General features: G+C 41.3%; 1 protein-coding gene and 1 pseudogene across 1 annotated transcript; both read left to right on the top strand.

The window, feature by feature from the left end:
* Positions 1–2071, top strand: part of LOC139312222 (zinc finger protein 208-like) — a 29698-nt pseudogene extending 27627 nt beyond the window's left edge.
* A 4704-nt stretch (positions 2072–6775) lies between these two features.
* Positions 6776–15151, top strand: LOC139312213 (zinc finger protein 24-like). Its single transcript, XM_070936817.1, has 5 exons — positions 6776–6807; positions 12462–12890; positions 13581–13695; positions 13823–13890; positions 14494–15151. Exons 1-5 carry the CDS (start codon positions 6787–6789, stop codon positions 14677–14679), a joined length of 819 nt encoding a protein of 272 aa, XP_070792918.1. The 5' UTR covers positions 6776–6786; the 3' UTR covers positions 14680–15151.
* Positions 15152–15208: the final 57 nt, after the last annotated feature.

Raw genomic sequence — 15208 nt, 5'->3', positions numbered from 1 at the left:
TTCAAAGACACATTAGATGTAAATGGACCCTGTCCATCACAAGCCAAGGAACCAGCCAATATATGGAAAGATGAAGGAAAATATTACAGTTGGATATTCACACTTTCTCAAGAAAATGGGTTTCTTGAGTCACAGAAAAGTTTCCACATTGGAGAGAACTCAGATATATGTAATGAACATGGAAACAAGATTGTTAATAAAAGGACATGCATGAGAGAGAAGCCATATAAATGCATGGAGTGTGGAAAGGGCTTTAACCAAAATAGTACCCTTATTACCCATCAAAGGATCCACACAGGGGAGAAGCCATATAAATGCATGGAGTGTGGAAAGGGCTTCAGAACAAGCAATGAACTTGCATCCCATCAAAGGATCCATACAGGGGAGAAGCCGTATAAATGCATGGAGTGTGGAAAGGGCTTCAGAAGAAACAGTCATCTTAAATGCCATCAAAGGATCCACACAGGGGAGAAGCCATATAAATGCATGGAATGTGGAAAGGGCTTCAGAATAAGCAGTTACCTTACATCCCATCAAAGGATCCACACAGGGGAGAAGCCTTATAAATGCATGGAGTGTGGAAAGGACTTCAGTACAAGCAGTTACCTTACATGCCATCAAAGGATCCATACAGGGGAGAAGCCTTATAAATGCATGGAGTGTGAAAAGGGCTTCAGAACAAGCAATGAACTTGCATCCCATCAAAGGATCCACACAGGGGAGAAGCCATATAAATGCATGGTGTGTGGAAAGGGCTTCAGAACAAGCAATGAACTTGCATCCCATCAAAGGATCCACACAGGGGAGAAGCCCTATAAATGCATGGTGTGTGGAAAGGGCTTCAGAACAAGCAATGAACTTGCATCCCATCAAAGGATCCACACAGGGGAGAAGCCCTATAAATGCATGGAGTGTGGAAAGGGCTTCAGAACAAGCAATGAACTTGCATCCCATCAAAGGATCCATACAGGGGAGAAGCCATATAAATGCATGGAATGTGGAAAGGGCTTCAGAAGAAACAGTCATCTTAAATGCCATAGACGGATCCACACAGGGGAGAAGCCATATAAATGCATGGTGTGTGGAAAGGGCTTCAGAATAAACAGTTACCTTACATCCCATCAAAGGATCCACACAGGGGAGAGGCCATATCAATGCCTGGAGTGTGGAAAGGACTTCAGTACAAGCAGTTACCTTACATGTCATCAAAGGATCCACACAGGGGAGAAGCCATATAAATGCTTGGAGTGTGGAAAGGACTTCACAAAAAGCAGTGATCTTACATGCCATCGAAGAATCCACACAGGAGAGAAGCCATATAAATGCATGGAGTGTGGAAAGGACTTCAGGACAAGCAGTGATCTTACATGCCATCGAAGGATCCACACCACGGAGAATCCATATAGATGCTTGGAGTGTGGAAAGGGCTTCAGCACACCCCATAGTCTTATTTCCCATAGCATGATTCATAGATTGGAGAATCCCCAAAACAAAGATACATTTGGGTGAGAATATATGTTAATTATTGATTTAATGGGTTCTATGTATGGATTTCCAGTTTACAGACTGAACTCTGAAAAGGGTTTTTGAATGTATCTGTATATACAGTATATAGCAGTGTCAAACTGGCGGCTCACGGGCTGGTTACATCACATGCAGGACACACCCACTCCAGCTCCGCGAATGGGGAATGCAATGTGTCACGTGATGGCAACGTCATGTGGGGAGTTTGAAACCCGTGGTGTAAAGGTTCATTTTATTTTATTTTTTTTAGAAATGAGCTTCCTGTTCCCCAATTGTCATCATTCCCCCAGTTAGTCATAGCTCTCAGAGGGATGCGAAGTCGTCTAACAGATTCTGCTTCCCTAAGCCCAAAAGGAAAATATCAAAAAAAAAAAAAAAAAATCAAATTGCACCCATGGTATATTTTATTTATTTATTTGATTTGATTTGATTTTTTATACCGCCCTTCTCCAGCAGGACTCAGGGCGGTGGACAGCCAAAGTAAAAACACAACATACAAAAATCAAAACAGTTTAAAAGATATTAAATAATGTCGGCCACAATTTAAAATAACCCAGTTAAAATTAATTTCAAATTAAAACCAAAGGATGGGATCAAGCCAGCCCGGCTAAATGAAATAAGTGAGTTTTAAGGGCCCGACGAAACGTCCGGAGGTCCGGTATCGTGTGTATCTCTGGGATCCCCAAAAGTACCGTATTTTTTGGAGTATAAGACGCACCGGAGTATAAGACGCACCTACCTTTTTTGGTGGTTGTTTTTTTTAAGTTTTTTTTTTATTTTTTAGACAAACACACATACAAACATACAATGTATTTTCTTTGAACAGAGTATTTGGCTGGTTCACAAATTTAAACAGTGTTTAGTCATTTCAATTAAATTTTCAATTTCTATATTTTCTTTTTGCCATATTTATTCCTCATCTATTTTTTTTTAAAAAAAACCAATATTACCTTTCATTCTCATCTCTAATCTTAATCAAATTCAATTTTCCCTTCTATTCTATATTATACCCCTTCCCATTGTCATCTATTTTTATATCCATCCTCACATTGGTTAATTATGTAATATTACAATTGTTTAATACAAATTCAACATTTGAATATAAATCAATTAGTTATATAACTATCTTTTTTGTATATTAGTCAATATGAACATGAATATTCCAATTATTTCCATGCAATCCAATTTCTTACAAATCAATTAATTATATTTACCAATAATAATAAACCAAATAATTTCCTCATATATTCCTCCAAACCACAACTTAACCATTTCTGCTTTCAACACAATATACAATTAATAGTATCTCAATTATTACAATTCCCTAGTTAAATAGATCTTTCCCCTTATGTTGCTCATTTTCACATCTTAAACTCTCCCAATAACCCAAAGTTTTGCCCATATAGAAAAATATTCCAATTATTATTCATTTCATTTTTACAATCACGATTTCCCATTTATTTCTTACTACTATTCATATTTCAATTCTAAATATGTATAACGTCTTTCTCTTTCATTTCTTTTTCCCCCTTCCCATTTTTATTTTTGCCTTTTTTCTTTTGTATTTTAAAATCTTGAACTCTCCTCTTTTGCCCTAAATTTCCCATTGTTTGCACCTATCTTTTTTAGTGAGGAAAAAGAAAAAATCTTCCTCTGTCTCTGAGCAATTTTGCCTCATTACAGCAAACAGCCTGCTTTACTTTCAGTTTCATTTTTTCAGCACAGGGGAAAAAAAATCTGCTCCAGCACTCTGCAGCAAGCAGCAGAGCCCTGCACAAAACAGCTGAGAGCAAATCAGCTGAGAGTCGGGAGGCCAATCTAATCAACTTGTGCTAATTAACCTATGCTGAAGCTGAAAGGAGCTGTTTTTTCTTGCTGTTTGCTTGCAAGGAGGTAACTGCTGCCCCAAAGGGTGGGGGCCAGTGGGTGGCCAGGGCTACATTTGGTGTATAAGACGCACCTAAATTTTCACCCCCTTTTGGGGGGTAAAAAGGTGCGTCTTATACTCCGAAAAATATGGTAATTAAATTTGCATCCTCAGTGTAGAACTGAGACTGAGTCAGCCGGTATCTATACAGAAACATTGAACATTATTCAGTCAAAGACCTCATGATATGAGGAAATTGTCACATGGAGATCAATGTAGACTGTGTGGGAAGAGCTGAAAGGATGAAAAATTCCTCTCTCACAAAAGGAGCCAGAAGCGCCCCAAGCTAGTAAATCCACATTTGGATTAAATAAAATTAATTAAATATCAGTGGTGTGGTTTTGTTCTAGTCATGTATCATACTCTTTATAATATAAATTATAAACCCTTTAGTTGCTTTAAACATGTATTAACACAGGATTTTTGGAAGGATTTGGAGGGGGCATATTTCAGGATTTGAGAGGCTCGTGTTGGTTTGAAGCTCAATTGTCAGTAATTGTTCTGAATCAAGCTGAACAATAAAGAGACCGAAAAGAGCAGAGACTAACTCAGTTTTTTTAACTCCTTTTTTCTTTCCATCTAATCCATTCTTTCACTAATGGTAGCTAAATCTATTTTTTCCCCTTCGGATTTCCTTTTCACCTTTGTGCAGCCTAACTTCTGTTAAGAACCATGTTGCAATTAGCTAAAAAGTGGTGAGCAGGACCACCCAGTGAGTCTAGGAGAAATCCTAAATTCTGAATCATGCATACATCACTCTCAAAGATGAAATTTTCTTAGAATCATAAGGTCTGTTCTGTCCTCTTTACGTTACATGTTACTCTGTGTGGAGCTTGACATTCAGCTAAACCCAACTATCCTCCAATAAAACAGACCATGTCAGTAGATCTGGATGCTCTATTAAAGGAACAGGATGGGTGGGTGCATAGATGCATACGGGCACACACACACACACACACACACAAAAACACTGCATTCCAGGTTTAGGGGATTTTTATCCACAGAGGATGGAGAGGCCCTTCTGTTTCCATTATTGTGTGTTAAGGATTGTGTGGCTTGTTGGGGCAGCCTTCCCTCATGCAGCTCCCCGGCCACCCCCTCCTCCTCTCCAGAAATCTGCAGGGGAGACACATCTGGAGGGCACCATGCAAAGTCCATATTGGCTGCTTCTACCACTCCAAGCCCCCCGGGTGGTGGGAGGAAAAAGCCAAAAAAGGGCACCTGTGATGGACCAGGCAAAGCTGGGAGGAAGGGGGATCTGGAGACCAGGGTGAGCACCAAAGCCGTGTCCACCAGAGGAGCCTCGCTGTCCCACTCAGGCCACACAGAGGACCCCTGGATGGTGGTGCAGGTATCCGGAGCTCCTACAAGCGGAGGGCTGGAGCCCAGCATTCAAGCTCCCTGGGCATCGGGACCCCACCACTCAGACCAGCCCTGCTTTCCCAAGGGGATGTCCATCCCTGCTTACCTTCTCCTCGAGGTTACTGCTACTGTGCTCGCTCTCCTTGGCTAGGTTGCTCATGGTGGGTACAGGAGGACAAGGCTCATGGATGCTGCTGTCTGCTTTGCCCAGTAGGCTATGGCCACAGCTTCCCCTCCTGGCTCGTGGGCTTCCCAGGCTGGAGGAGAGTGGAGGGGTGGCAGGGCTCCTGCTGGACGGGCTGCTGCTTCCACTGCCACCATCGTGTGGCGAGGCGAGGCAGGTGGCAGGGGTGTGGAGTCCCCAGGTGAGCAAGTATGGTGCGGTTGGGTCGGGGCCAAGCGCAGCTTATTGGACGTCTGGGCTCACATCCATCTGGCTACCAAGGAGCTGCAGGTGCTGCTGGGCACTGCCAGTTCCTGCACGCTCACCACCTCCTGTACTTGCACATAGGGGGACTGCCCAGCTGGGCTGGTGTGGGCCAGGGCCGAGGCAGTGGGGGCAGCCCCTTGCCATCTCCAGGACAGCCCTGCAGGCCAGATCTAAACACATTATGGGGTGGATCTGGCCTGTGGGCCTTGAGTTTGACATGTCTGCTGTAGGGGGTATATAGGGGGCATATGGATGTGCAATTCGAAAATCAGATAAAGGTGATAGATAATTTTTATATTCTGTCCAGCTGTTCCTCTTTTCATCAGGTAGTGGGGCATCCCAGTCAGATGTTTCACAGCTTAAGTCTCTGAGTAATGCTTTGCCTTGAATTGTGACAGGGGCTGCAAATCCTAATGGGTCTTAAGGTGATTTATTGTAGATAAGACACCCCTATGAGAGAAAGGTTTCTATTCTGTATTTACTTGGAAGATAAAGAAATCAGTTTTCAAGTCCCACAGAAGACCAAGATTTTGTTGGACAGGTAGAGAAATTGTCCCTCCATCGAAGTCTCTTCAATCGTTAGAGTAGTCTTGAAATGGAAAGGCTTCCATAACTTTTTTACTGCGGGAAGCAATCTTGTGAAGCCTGAGAGTTGAACAGACAAGCATTTCAAATTTCCTTATGGTAGAGCTGAAATAGTGGTCAAAATTCCAACTCAGGAATTTTATTAGATTTGTATTCTCTCTTTCCTTCAGAAAGTCAAACTGGGGTACATAGTACAGTCACTTTTCATTTTTCCTTCTTGTTTCAGCTGACTTATTCCTTTCTTCCTCAGCAACAAATTTAAATGAGATTCTTGTTAGGGATTTTTTTTTTCTAATACCACTACTTTAAATAGAATGCTCTTTACTAAAGTAGAACATTGCCAAAGGCTTCCCAGTCAAGGAGCCCCTTCCTGGCCCCCCCACCCCCCATTTCTCTGCTCTTTGCATGAGCACCTTCCGTGCACAGAAAATCCACCAGGGGGGGCACTTCAGCTTTGGGCCTTACAAGTTGGGAAGGCAGTGACATCATTCAGTTTTTGCCTTTCCAGGACACTGGACTCTCTCTCACTTTAACCCTTTGAGCTCTGCAAGAGTTTAAAAAGGCAGAAACAAAATCCAGAGGTGGAGAAGGTAGGTGTGTGTGTGTGTGTGTGTTGCCTAGTCCTCATCCAGGTTCAGTTTTTTGAGTTTGAGGAGTGGGAGATCCCTTCCTGAGACCCCCTGTTTCCCTCCCTCCTAACCCCCCTTTCCCATGGTTGTAAGAGGCATGGGGGAAAGCAGAGACCACGCATGCTGCCCTCGGGAATAAATCGAGATCCTTGGAAATGAAGGCGGGGGGGGAACCTGGAGAGTCCTTCACACCCCATTTCCTGGTGAAGGCTCCTGTGTAGGGGGAGAGCTTGCATGGGAAATCTCAAAACGGAAATAAGAAATATATTTGCAAGAAAGAGAGGCAGATTGTTGTCCCCAATTCGGGTCTGAGCCTGGTGCAGAAGCCAATGATGGACGCCAGACACCAGGTGCAGGTTTTCCTTTTTTTTATTATTATTATTATTTAAAAAGTTTTAACAATCATTACAACAATTTTCCCCACTCCCACCCCCCTCTCCCTCCAACCCCCCCCACCCCACCCCCGACTTCCCAGAGCAAAAACAGGGTATAGCATAACAAACAAAAACTAAAATAAGCTAACTTTCTATGGTCTCCAAACTCCCTCTTGCTCTTTAACTCCCCTTTCAACTAACTAAACATATTCAAAAAGAAAATATAGGTTTCATTCATAAGCTATTTGAAACTTTTTAGTCTGATATTTGTTTTGAATATAGTCAATCCATCTTCTCCATTCCAATATATATCTTTCATTTGAATGGTCCTTCAAATATGCTGAAATTTTGGCCATCCCTGCTAAATTCACTACTTTTAGTGTCCATTCTTCAATAGTAAGCAAGTCTTCCTTCTTCCAGTACTGTGCCACCAAGAGTCTGGCTGCTGTTATTAAATTTAAAATCAACTTAGTCTCTATAACAGTACAATCTGTAATTATGCCTAACAAAAAGAACTGTGGGGTAAATTTCATCTTCTTTTTGAGAATATTTTGAATAATCCACCATATTTTTATCCAAAATGCCTTAATTTTTTTACATGTCCACCATATATGATAATACGTGGCATCATCACATTCACATCTCCAACACTTAGGTTGCACACTTGGATACATACAGGCTAGCTTTTTAGGATCCAAATGCCATCTATAAAACATTTTATAAAAATTCTCTCTTAAATTTTGGGCTTGAGTGAACTTCACATTTCTAACCCATATTTTTTCCCATGTTTCCATCATTATTGGTTCTTCAATATTTTGTGCCCACTTTATCATACAGTCCTTAACTAACTCCGTTTCTGAATCTATTTCTACCAACGCATTATACAACCTTTTTATGTGCATTTGACTTTGATCTCTAATCTGTTTTACCAAATTCTCCTCATTTTGCAGAAAACCAATTTTCTGATCTTCTCTCCATCTAGCTTGCAACTGTACATATTGAAACCATATTCGAATTGTCCTTTCTTCTCTTAGTTGATTCAAAGATTTTAATTGTAGTATACCTCTTTCCTTGTTAAGAAGCTCTTTGTATGTAATCACATCTTGTTTTTGCTGTACACTTATATTCTCTATCACGTGTCTGGGTATTGCCCACAATGGTAACTTCTCATTTAGTTTATACTTATACTTTTTCCAGACACGCAATAGAGCATTCCTTAATATATGACTTTTAAAAGTCTTGTCCACTTTCTTATCATATAATAATATTTTAGCAAAAATCTTGTAATCTGTATTTAAAAGTGATATGGGCCTATAATTTTTTGACTGGGTGTGGTCTTGCTCCTCCTTTGGAATCAGAGAAATATAAGCTGTCCTCCAAGATGGGGGTACATCTCCTCCAGATTGTATATTAGTAAATAATTCTTTGAGTGGTCCGACCATTTCTAACTGCAAATGTTTATAATAAGCAGCTGTCAAGCCATCCGTCCCAGGAGCTTTACCCACTTTCAACTGCTTAATTGCAAACATAATCTCCTCAGTGGTTATTGGTTGATTTAAACCCTCCCTTTGCTCTTTTGTAATTGTAGGAATATTCTCTTTCTGTAAATATCTATATCTGTACCTTGAATTTTATCACTAGCATACAACCTCGTATAAAATTCTAAAAATGCTTTTTTAATTATATTTTGCTGATAAACCTCTTTACCTTTATATTCTATTTTCTCTATAGTCCGTGACTTTTGTTTTTTCCTTAACAAATATGCTAACCACCTCCCTGGTTTTACAAAAAATATTATGTTTAGCATAATGCAAATTAGTTGCAACCTGAACTGCCATTAACATATTAAATTGCCCTCGCAATAAATTAATTGCTTCTTTTATTTTCTTATCTGCTGGATTCAATATCAAACTTGTTCTTTTTTTCTAATTTCCTCTTCTAAATCCTTCATTTCTTTTTCCTGTTTGCGTCTATATTTATTATTCAAATATATCAAAATGCCTTTCATATATGCTTTACTTGCATCCCATACCATTTCCATAGATGTACCCTTATGCATATTTATGATAAAAAATTCTTTCATAAATTTTTTACATTCTTTTACATTTTCCTCATATCTAAACAGATTTTCATTTAACCTCCAAGACCTCTTAGATCCCCTTCCATACTCTAATTCCATCCAAACTGGACTATGATCCGTTAAAACTCTTGGACAAATCTTCGTCTTCTTCACCCTGGAAAAAAGATCATTTGTAATTAATATTAAATCAATCCTGGAGAAAGATTGATGTCTATCAGAAAAGAAAGTAAAATCTTTTTCTTCAGAGTTTCTCTCTCGCCAGATATCTCTCAGCTCCATATCCTCCATTATTTCAAAAAACGATTTTGGTAATCTGGCATGCGTTGAAATGTTCTGCAAGAGCCCCTTCTTATCTTTTTTAGTGTCCAAAACTCCATTCCAATCGCCCAATAAAATACATGATTTATAATCCCATTGTAGTAACTTGGAATGTAAAAGCTTAAAATTTTTTTCCTGTTGTTGGTTCGATGCGCAGACTCCAATTAAAAGTATTTTTTCTCCTTTTATTAAAAGTTCAATTGTTATAAATCTTCCTTGATCATCTGCTTCAATTAATTTGGCAATTAAGTCTTTTTTTAGGTATATAACTATACCATTCTTCTTCTCAGGAGCAAATACAACAAAATGTATACCTAACCTTGCATTCATTAAGTATTTTTGATCTTTACTTCTAATATGAGTCTCTTGTAAAATTACATCATTTTTAAACTGTTTCAAATAATAAATATTTTTCTCCTCTTTTGTGGTGAATTTAGGCCGTTAACATTCCAGGTCAAAAATCTAGTTGCCATCCTTGGCCCCCTGAAGCATTTGGAGCATCTGCTGGAAATCTCCATGCATTTTACTTTTTGGCCTTGCTCCTCCCACTGCTTCTGTTTTTGTAGTATCTTGAATCATTTGAAGTTGCTGCAGTCTTAGCTCTTCTTGATGCTTGGCTGCCGCTCGAGTCTGTCTTTGATCCTTAGGTTCTTCTATCTCCAAAGCTTGAACAGTAGTCGAAAATTGTATTAATTCTTCTTGAACAATCAAATCACCCGTTTGGGCCTGTGCCAACAATTCTTCTTTCTCCCCCTTTCTTGCCCCCTTTATTTCCCTCTTCCTTCTAGCTTCCTGGGGCTGTGGGCATCCAGCCTTTATTACATTGGTATAGAAATCTTTTGCCTTCCACACTGAATTGAGATGATATCTTTCTCCTGAATAATTCACCATTAGACCAGCTGGAACTTCCCATCTATACTGTATCTGACGGTTTCTCAGTTCTTCCACCAGAAAGGCATAATCCTTTCTGGCTCTCAACATTTTGGGGGGAATTTCTTTCAATGTTAAAACCCCCTGCCCCTGCCCCTGCACTTGAAGTTTATTTTTAAAAGTGACTTGTAAGATTTCATTACGTAATCTCCTTGTTGTAAAATAAACTACAATGTCTCTTGGTAGATGTTTCTGTCTGGCCACCCATGAATTATCACCTTTAAAGCGCTCCATGGCTTAGGACCTGGTTATTTACGGGACCGCCTGCTACCACCAATAGCCTCCCACCGGCCAGTACGCTCCCATAGAGAGGGGCTCCTCCGGGTGCCGTCGGCCAAACAATGTCGGCTGTCGGCCCCTAGGGGGAGAGCCTTCTCTGTGGGGGCACCTACGATTTGGAACGAGCTCCCCCCGGAGATACGTAGGATCCCGGATCTGCGCACCTTCCGCCGCGCGCTTAAGACTTTTCTATTTTATCAAGCTGGCCTGGCCTAAATCTCCCCCCTTTTTAAATGTGGAAATTTTAAATTTTTAAATTTTAAATTCGTCTTTTTATAGGGGTATGGGTAAGGCATTTTAAATTGGGGAGCCATTTTAGATTTAATTCTGTTTTAAACGTATTTTAATTGTTTATATTGTATGTTTTTAACTTTGGCTGTGCACCGCCCCGAGTCCTTCGGGAGAGGGGGCGGTATAAAAATCTAATAAATAAATAAAAAATAAATAAATAAATAAATTAACACGATAAATTTTGTCAATTTACCATTCAAAATTTGCTTTTTGATCTCCCATTATCTGTGCAAATGCTTCTGAAAAGATCTCTCTCAAATTCTCTTGCTTATTTTCCTTGAGGCCTCTTATTCTCAGAGCAAATTCCATGTCTCTATATTGTATCATAATCACATCAGCCTCTGCTCTTTCCATCTTGTCCTGGACCTCCCCCATTTTATTTTCCAAGTTCTCATTAGTCTGCTTAATTTCTTCCACTTTTTCATCTATTGCTTCAATATGTCCTGCCAATTCTTGTACTGCCTTGATAATATCTTCTCTAATTTCTTGGTTTCGTTTTTGAATAGTCTCTTTGACTTGAGCTATCTCTTCAGCAACCTCTCAAGTTTGCTCCTGAAACATTGAAGCAATTTTTTTTTCTGTAACAGAGGCTTGTGTTTTGAGGGCTTCCTGCAACATTTCAAATGTTAATATTGTTGGTTCCGTTGGAACAGAGAGAGATTGCAATCTGGACGTTTGAGCTGGCGAAGTCCTAGCACTTTTGGGGACAATAGCCTTAATTTGTTTTGAAGCCATTTTTGGTTTCCAATTTAAATTTATTCAGCTGCCAGAACAATAGATCCACCAAATCCAGAAATCAGTCTTTAAATAATATCAATCCTTTTTTAAAAAATCACTGCTGTAATCTTTGATCTTCTTTTTTTTTTAAGCACAAATCTCTAATTTTGAACAGGGGCTGCCAACACTAAAAGAAACTTTCCTTTTTAACTTTCGCTTTCACGCCCCATTAAAGCTCAATCACCATCTTGGTTTCACTTTCTCCCCTTAATAAGTCAGAAGGAAGTAATACACATTTGGAGTTAAAGTTCAGTAGTTGCAGATCTAATCTCTCCTGAGTTTTCTCAGCCTGCTTCCGAATGATGTTTATATCAAGCGTTGTTTGTAGGGGTCCAGAAATGTCCTGGATCCGGAGTTCTGTCGGGCTTCCAGAGAGCTCTCACCCTTCGAGCTCCAGAATTGTTCCTGGGGCTCCTTGGGGAGCTCTACCTACGCCCGTCTGCTCTCTTCCTCCCCTTTTCCTGGGGAGAAAGTTTCCAAGCCGCTAGACAGCTGATTTGCGCTGTTCTAGCGGCTTTACGAGATCGCGGGGCTTGCGCTCAAGAAAAGAGCGTCCTTGGCGCTTGCGGTGCCACCGGAGGTCGAGGTGCAGGTTTTCCAATTGCTCTTTATTGGAGTACTCCAAGGAAAAGGGCTCCTGGCAGTGGTGAAATCCAAATTTTTTTACTACCGGTTCTGTGGGCGTGGCTTGGTGGGCGTGGCAGGGGAAGGATACTGCAAAATCCCCATTCCCACCCCACTCGGGGGCCAGCCAGAGGTGGTATTTGTTGGTTCTCTGAACTACTCAAAATTTCCGCTACCGGTTTTCCAGAACCTGCTGGATTTCACCCCTGGCTCCTGGCCAAAATGCCAAGAACCAGGAACAAAGGATTAAGAAAGCTTTATACATTAAAGAAATGAAAAAGCATTTGGAGGTACACAACTTTCCTTCCACTAATTTAGAATTGTGTTTTAGGACAGAGAAAGAATGGCAAGCCGCCCTTTAGCAAGTGGGGAAACTGGAAAAGGCCCTTCCGGTGCTCAGTCTGGAATCCACGGGGAGATCTGGGCAAGAACTGGGCAGAAGATGCTGGAAGAAGGAACCATCGTTTCACAAATTCACGCCTGGAACTTCAGGAGCGTCCAATATCGGGAGGATGAAGGTCCCCGAGGACTTTGCAGCCGACTCCACTACTTTTGTAGTCGATGGTTGAGACCAGAAAAGCACACAAAAGCGCAGATGTTGGACCTGGTGGTTCTGGAGCAGTTCCTGGCGCTTCTGCCCCTGCAGATGGAGAGCTGGGTGCGGGAGTGTGGAGCAGAGACCAGCTCCCAGGCGGTGGCCCTGGTGGAAGGTTTCCTCCTGAGCCAGGCGGAGGAGAAGAAGGAGCAGGTTGAGTTGCAGGTGAGAGGACGTCCTCTTGGGACTCCAGAAAAAATTGAATATAATAAACAAGAAGTTCACATTTTTTGTATCCTTTTCATAGTTTTATTAAGCTTATCAAGATATAAAATATAAAAAAATGAAAATAGTAGGAAATGGGTGGAAAGGGAAGGGAAAGAAGTGTAGGGGAAAGGGGGGGGAAGAAAGAAAACCATTGACTTTTTTAGCGCAGTCACATAAAATGATAACATTACAGCTTCAATGTTTTATTGTTACATATTTATTTGAACACGTATTTGAATTTTTTTATATATATCTTTGGTAGTTTATCATTATTAACAAGAAGGATACATCATTTTATAAAAGATTTATTTTAAATTATAATTTAATACAAATGTTAAACTGTTCAACTACGTCTTCCCCTTGTTCAGGCATTATATTATACACAAAAATCTTTGCCTTTGGATCAATGTATTCAAATTTTGATGTCTTCTTACCAGACTTTTCTGGTACTTTCCATAGTATGTGGAGATGCTTCACTAATCTTTTTGTAGTTCCCTTATCCATTCTAGAAGAAAAATTTTGCACAGGGATTTCTTTTTTCCTTCCCTGCCTAATTGATCGACACCGAGTGATTTGCAGTGGTGTTCACTGGAAAAGAAACCACTTCATGATGTGTGATGTCCATTAATTCTTTTCTCCTATTTCAAGTCCTTCGCAATGGAGATCAAAGATCCTGAGAGAAAGAGGCATCCGTCAAATCTCCCTGAAGAACTGTCTTTCAGGGGGATCCCTCAGGGACATCCAATTCAGGACACCTCAGGAGGTAATATAAGGTCCTTCCATTCCTTTGATCAATCCTAACTTTTTCATCTTCTCTGTGTCCTCTCCTCTATAGCTTTCCGCCTCCCATTTCACTAATGATGCTTTTTGAAATTCTGTCTTCCTCACAGGGAAGAATAGAAGGAAGTTGACTCTTTGTTCTGAGGGAGCGGAAACCAGGATTGAACCTCCAACTCAGGTAAGAAAAGAACATTCATTTACTAGATTCTTATTTTCCATTTCCCTCAGGAAATCAGAGGGGTGGATTCTACTTACCTTTACTACCAGTTCGCAGTGGGGCCGCGTGTGCGTGCTTGCTTCACTGATGCACGTGTGCGCTCTTCTGCAAATACGCAGAAGCATTTTGATTACGTCGGGGTCAGTGGGCTGGGCCTCCCACCAGTTTTACTACCGGTTTTATAGAATAGGTGCGAACCGGGGGCAAACCACCACTGATGTGGACAGCATAAGTACTAGTTGTAAGTGCGAAAAATGGGCATGTCATTTTTTTGCTGCTGTGTAACTTTGAATAGTCACTAAAAAGTAAAAACTGTTGTTAGTTGAGAACTACATGTAGTGTCTTCTGCCATTTTGCCCTCTGCTTTTGGTTGGTGATTCTTTTTAGGAATTTTTTGAAGACTGAAAATTTTTTGAAAATTTTTTAAGACTAGTATTTTAAAAACAAAACTCTTTTGCTAATTACTGTGTTTACCCGAAAATAAGGCCCTGTCTTATATTCTCTTAGGCCCCGAAATTGCACTCAGGCTTATTTTCGGGGGTGTCTTATTTTTTTCACATATAGGAGGTAGCGAGCCCACCAGCCCAGCCCTCTACATCCCACACCTGCTTGCCTCAGTGGCAGTGGCCCAACTTTTCGGCACATCCCGGTCTCCATCTGCCCTGCTTACTGGGCCTGCTGCTGCTGGGACACTTTTGGCCGCTGGCTGCCAAGCAGCTGCCTCTTGATGTGATCAAGAATGTGAACTGAATAAAACCGGCTTGTCCTACTGTTGAAACGCCTCTAGGCTCCTTCTCGAAGGGAGGGTGGCTCTTCTCTGCGTTTCGCCATCATGCGCAGTGCAAGCGGCACTGCACAAGTCCACTTTTTATTTTTGATGCGCTCACAACTCACAGCAACTGGGACCGCTGGGGTGGGGGGACGCACTGGCAGCAGGCAGAGGTTTGCTTCTCCCCCCATTCTTTTCTCCTCTGCTTCAGCCCAGCCCAACCCTCCACCCAGCAGCTAAGGATGAGGCGCTCGCCCACCTCTCCATGAGGCCCCTCAGGAAACACGGCATACAAATCAAAAGAAAGCGCTGTGAGTCCAGGTGTCCTTTCCGTTTGTTCCCTCTCCTCTCTCTCTTGCCCCCTCTCTCTCCCTGGGAACTGTGTGGCGAGAGGGGAAGGCCATCCAGGGGACGCTGGCAAGGCACTCTTGGCAAAAGACGAAGCATCCCTGCTGCCAGAGCCCAGAATTTTAAGGCAGAAAAGTGAAAGGGGGGGGAGAGAATGTCAAA

Source organism: Pituophis catenifer, unplaced genomic scaffold, assembly GCF_029215685.1.
Source record: "Pituophis catenifer annectens isolate HBS135680 unplaced genomic scaffold, rPitCat1.0.hap2 SCAF_2, whole genome shotgun sequence".
Taxonomy (NCBI): domain Eukaryota; kingdom Metazoa; phylum Chordata; class Lepidosauria; order Squamata; family Colubridae; genus Pituophis; species Pituophis catenifer.
Note: the sequence above shows the minus strand (reverse complement) of the source record. Positions and strands in the feature narration are given on the sequence as shown.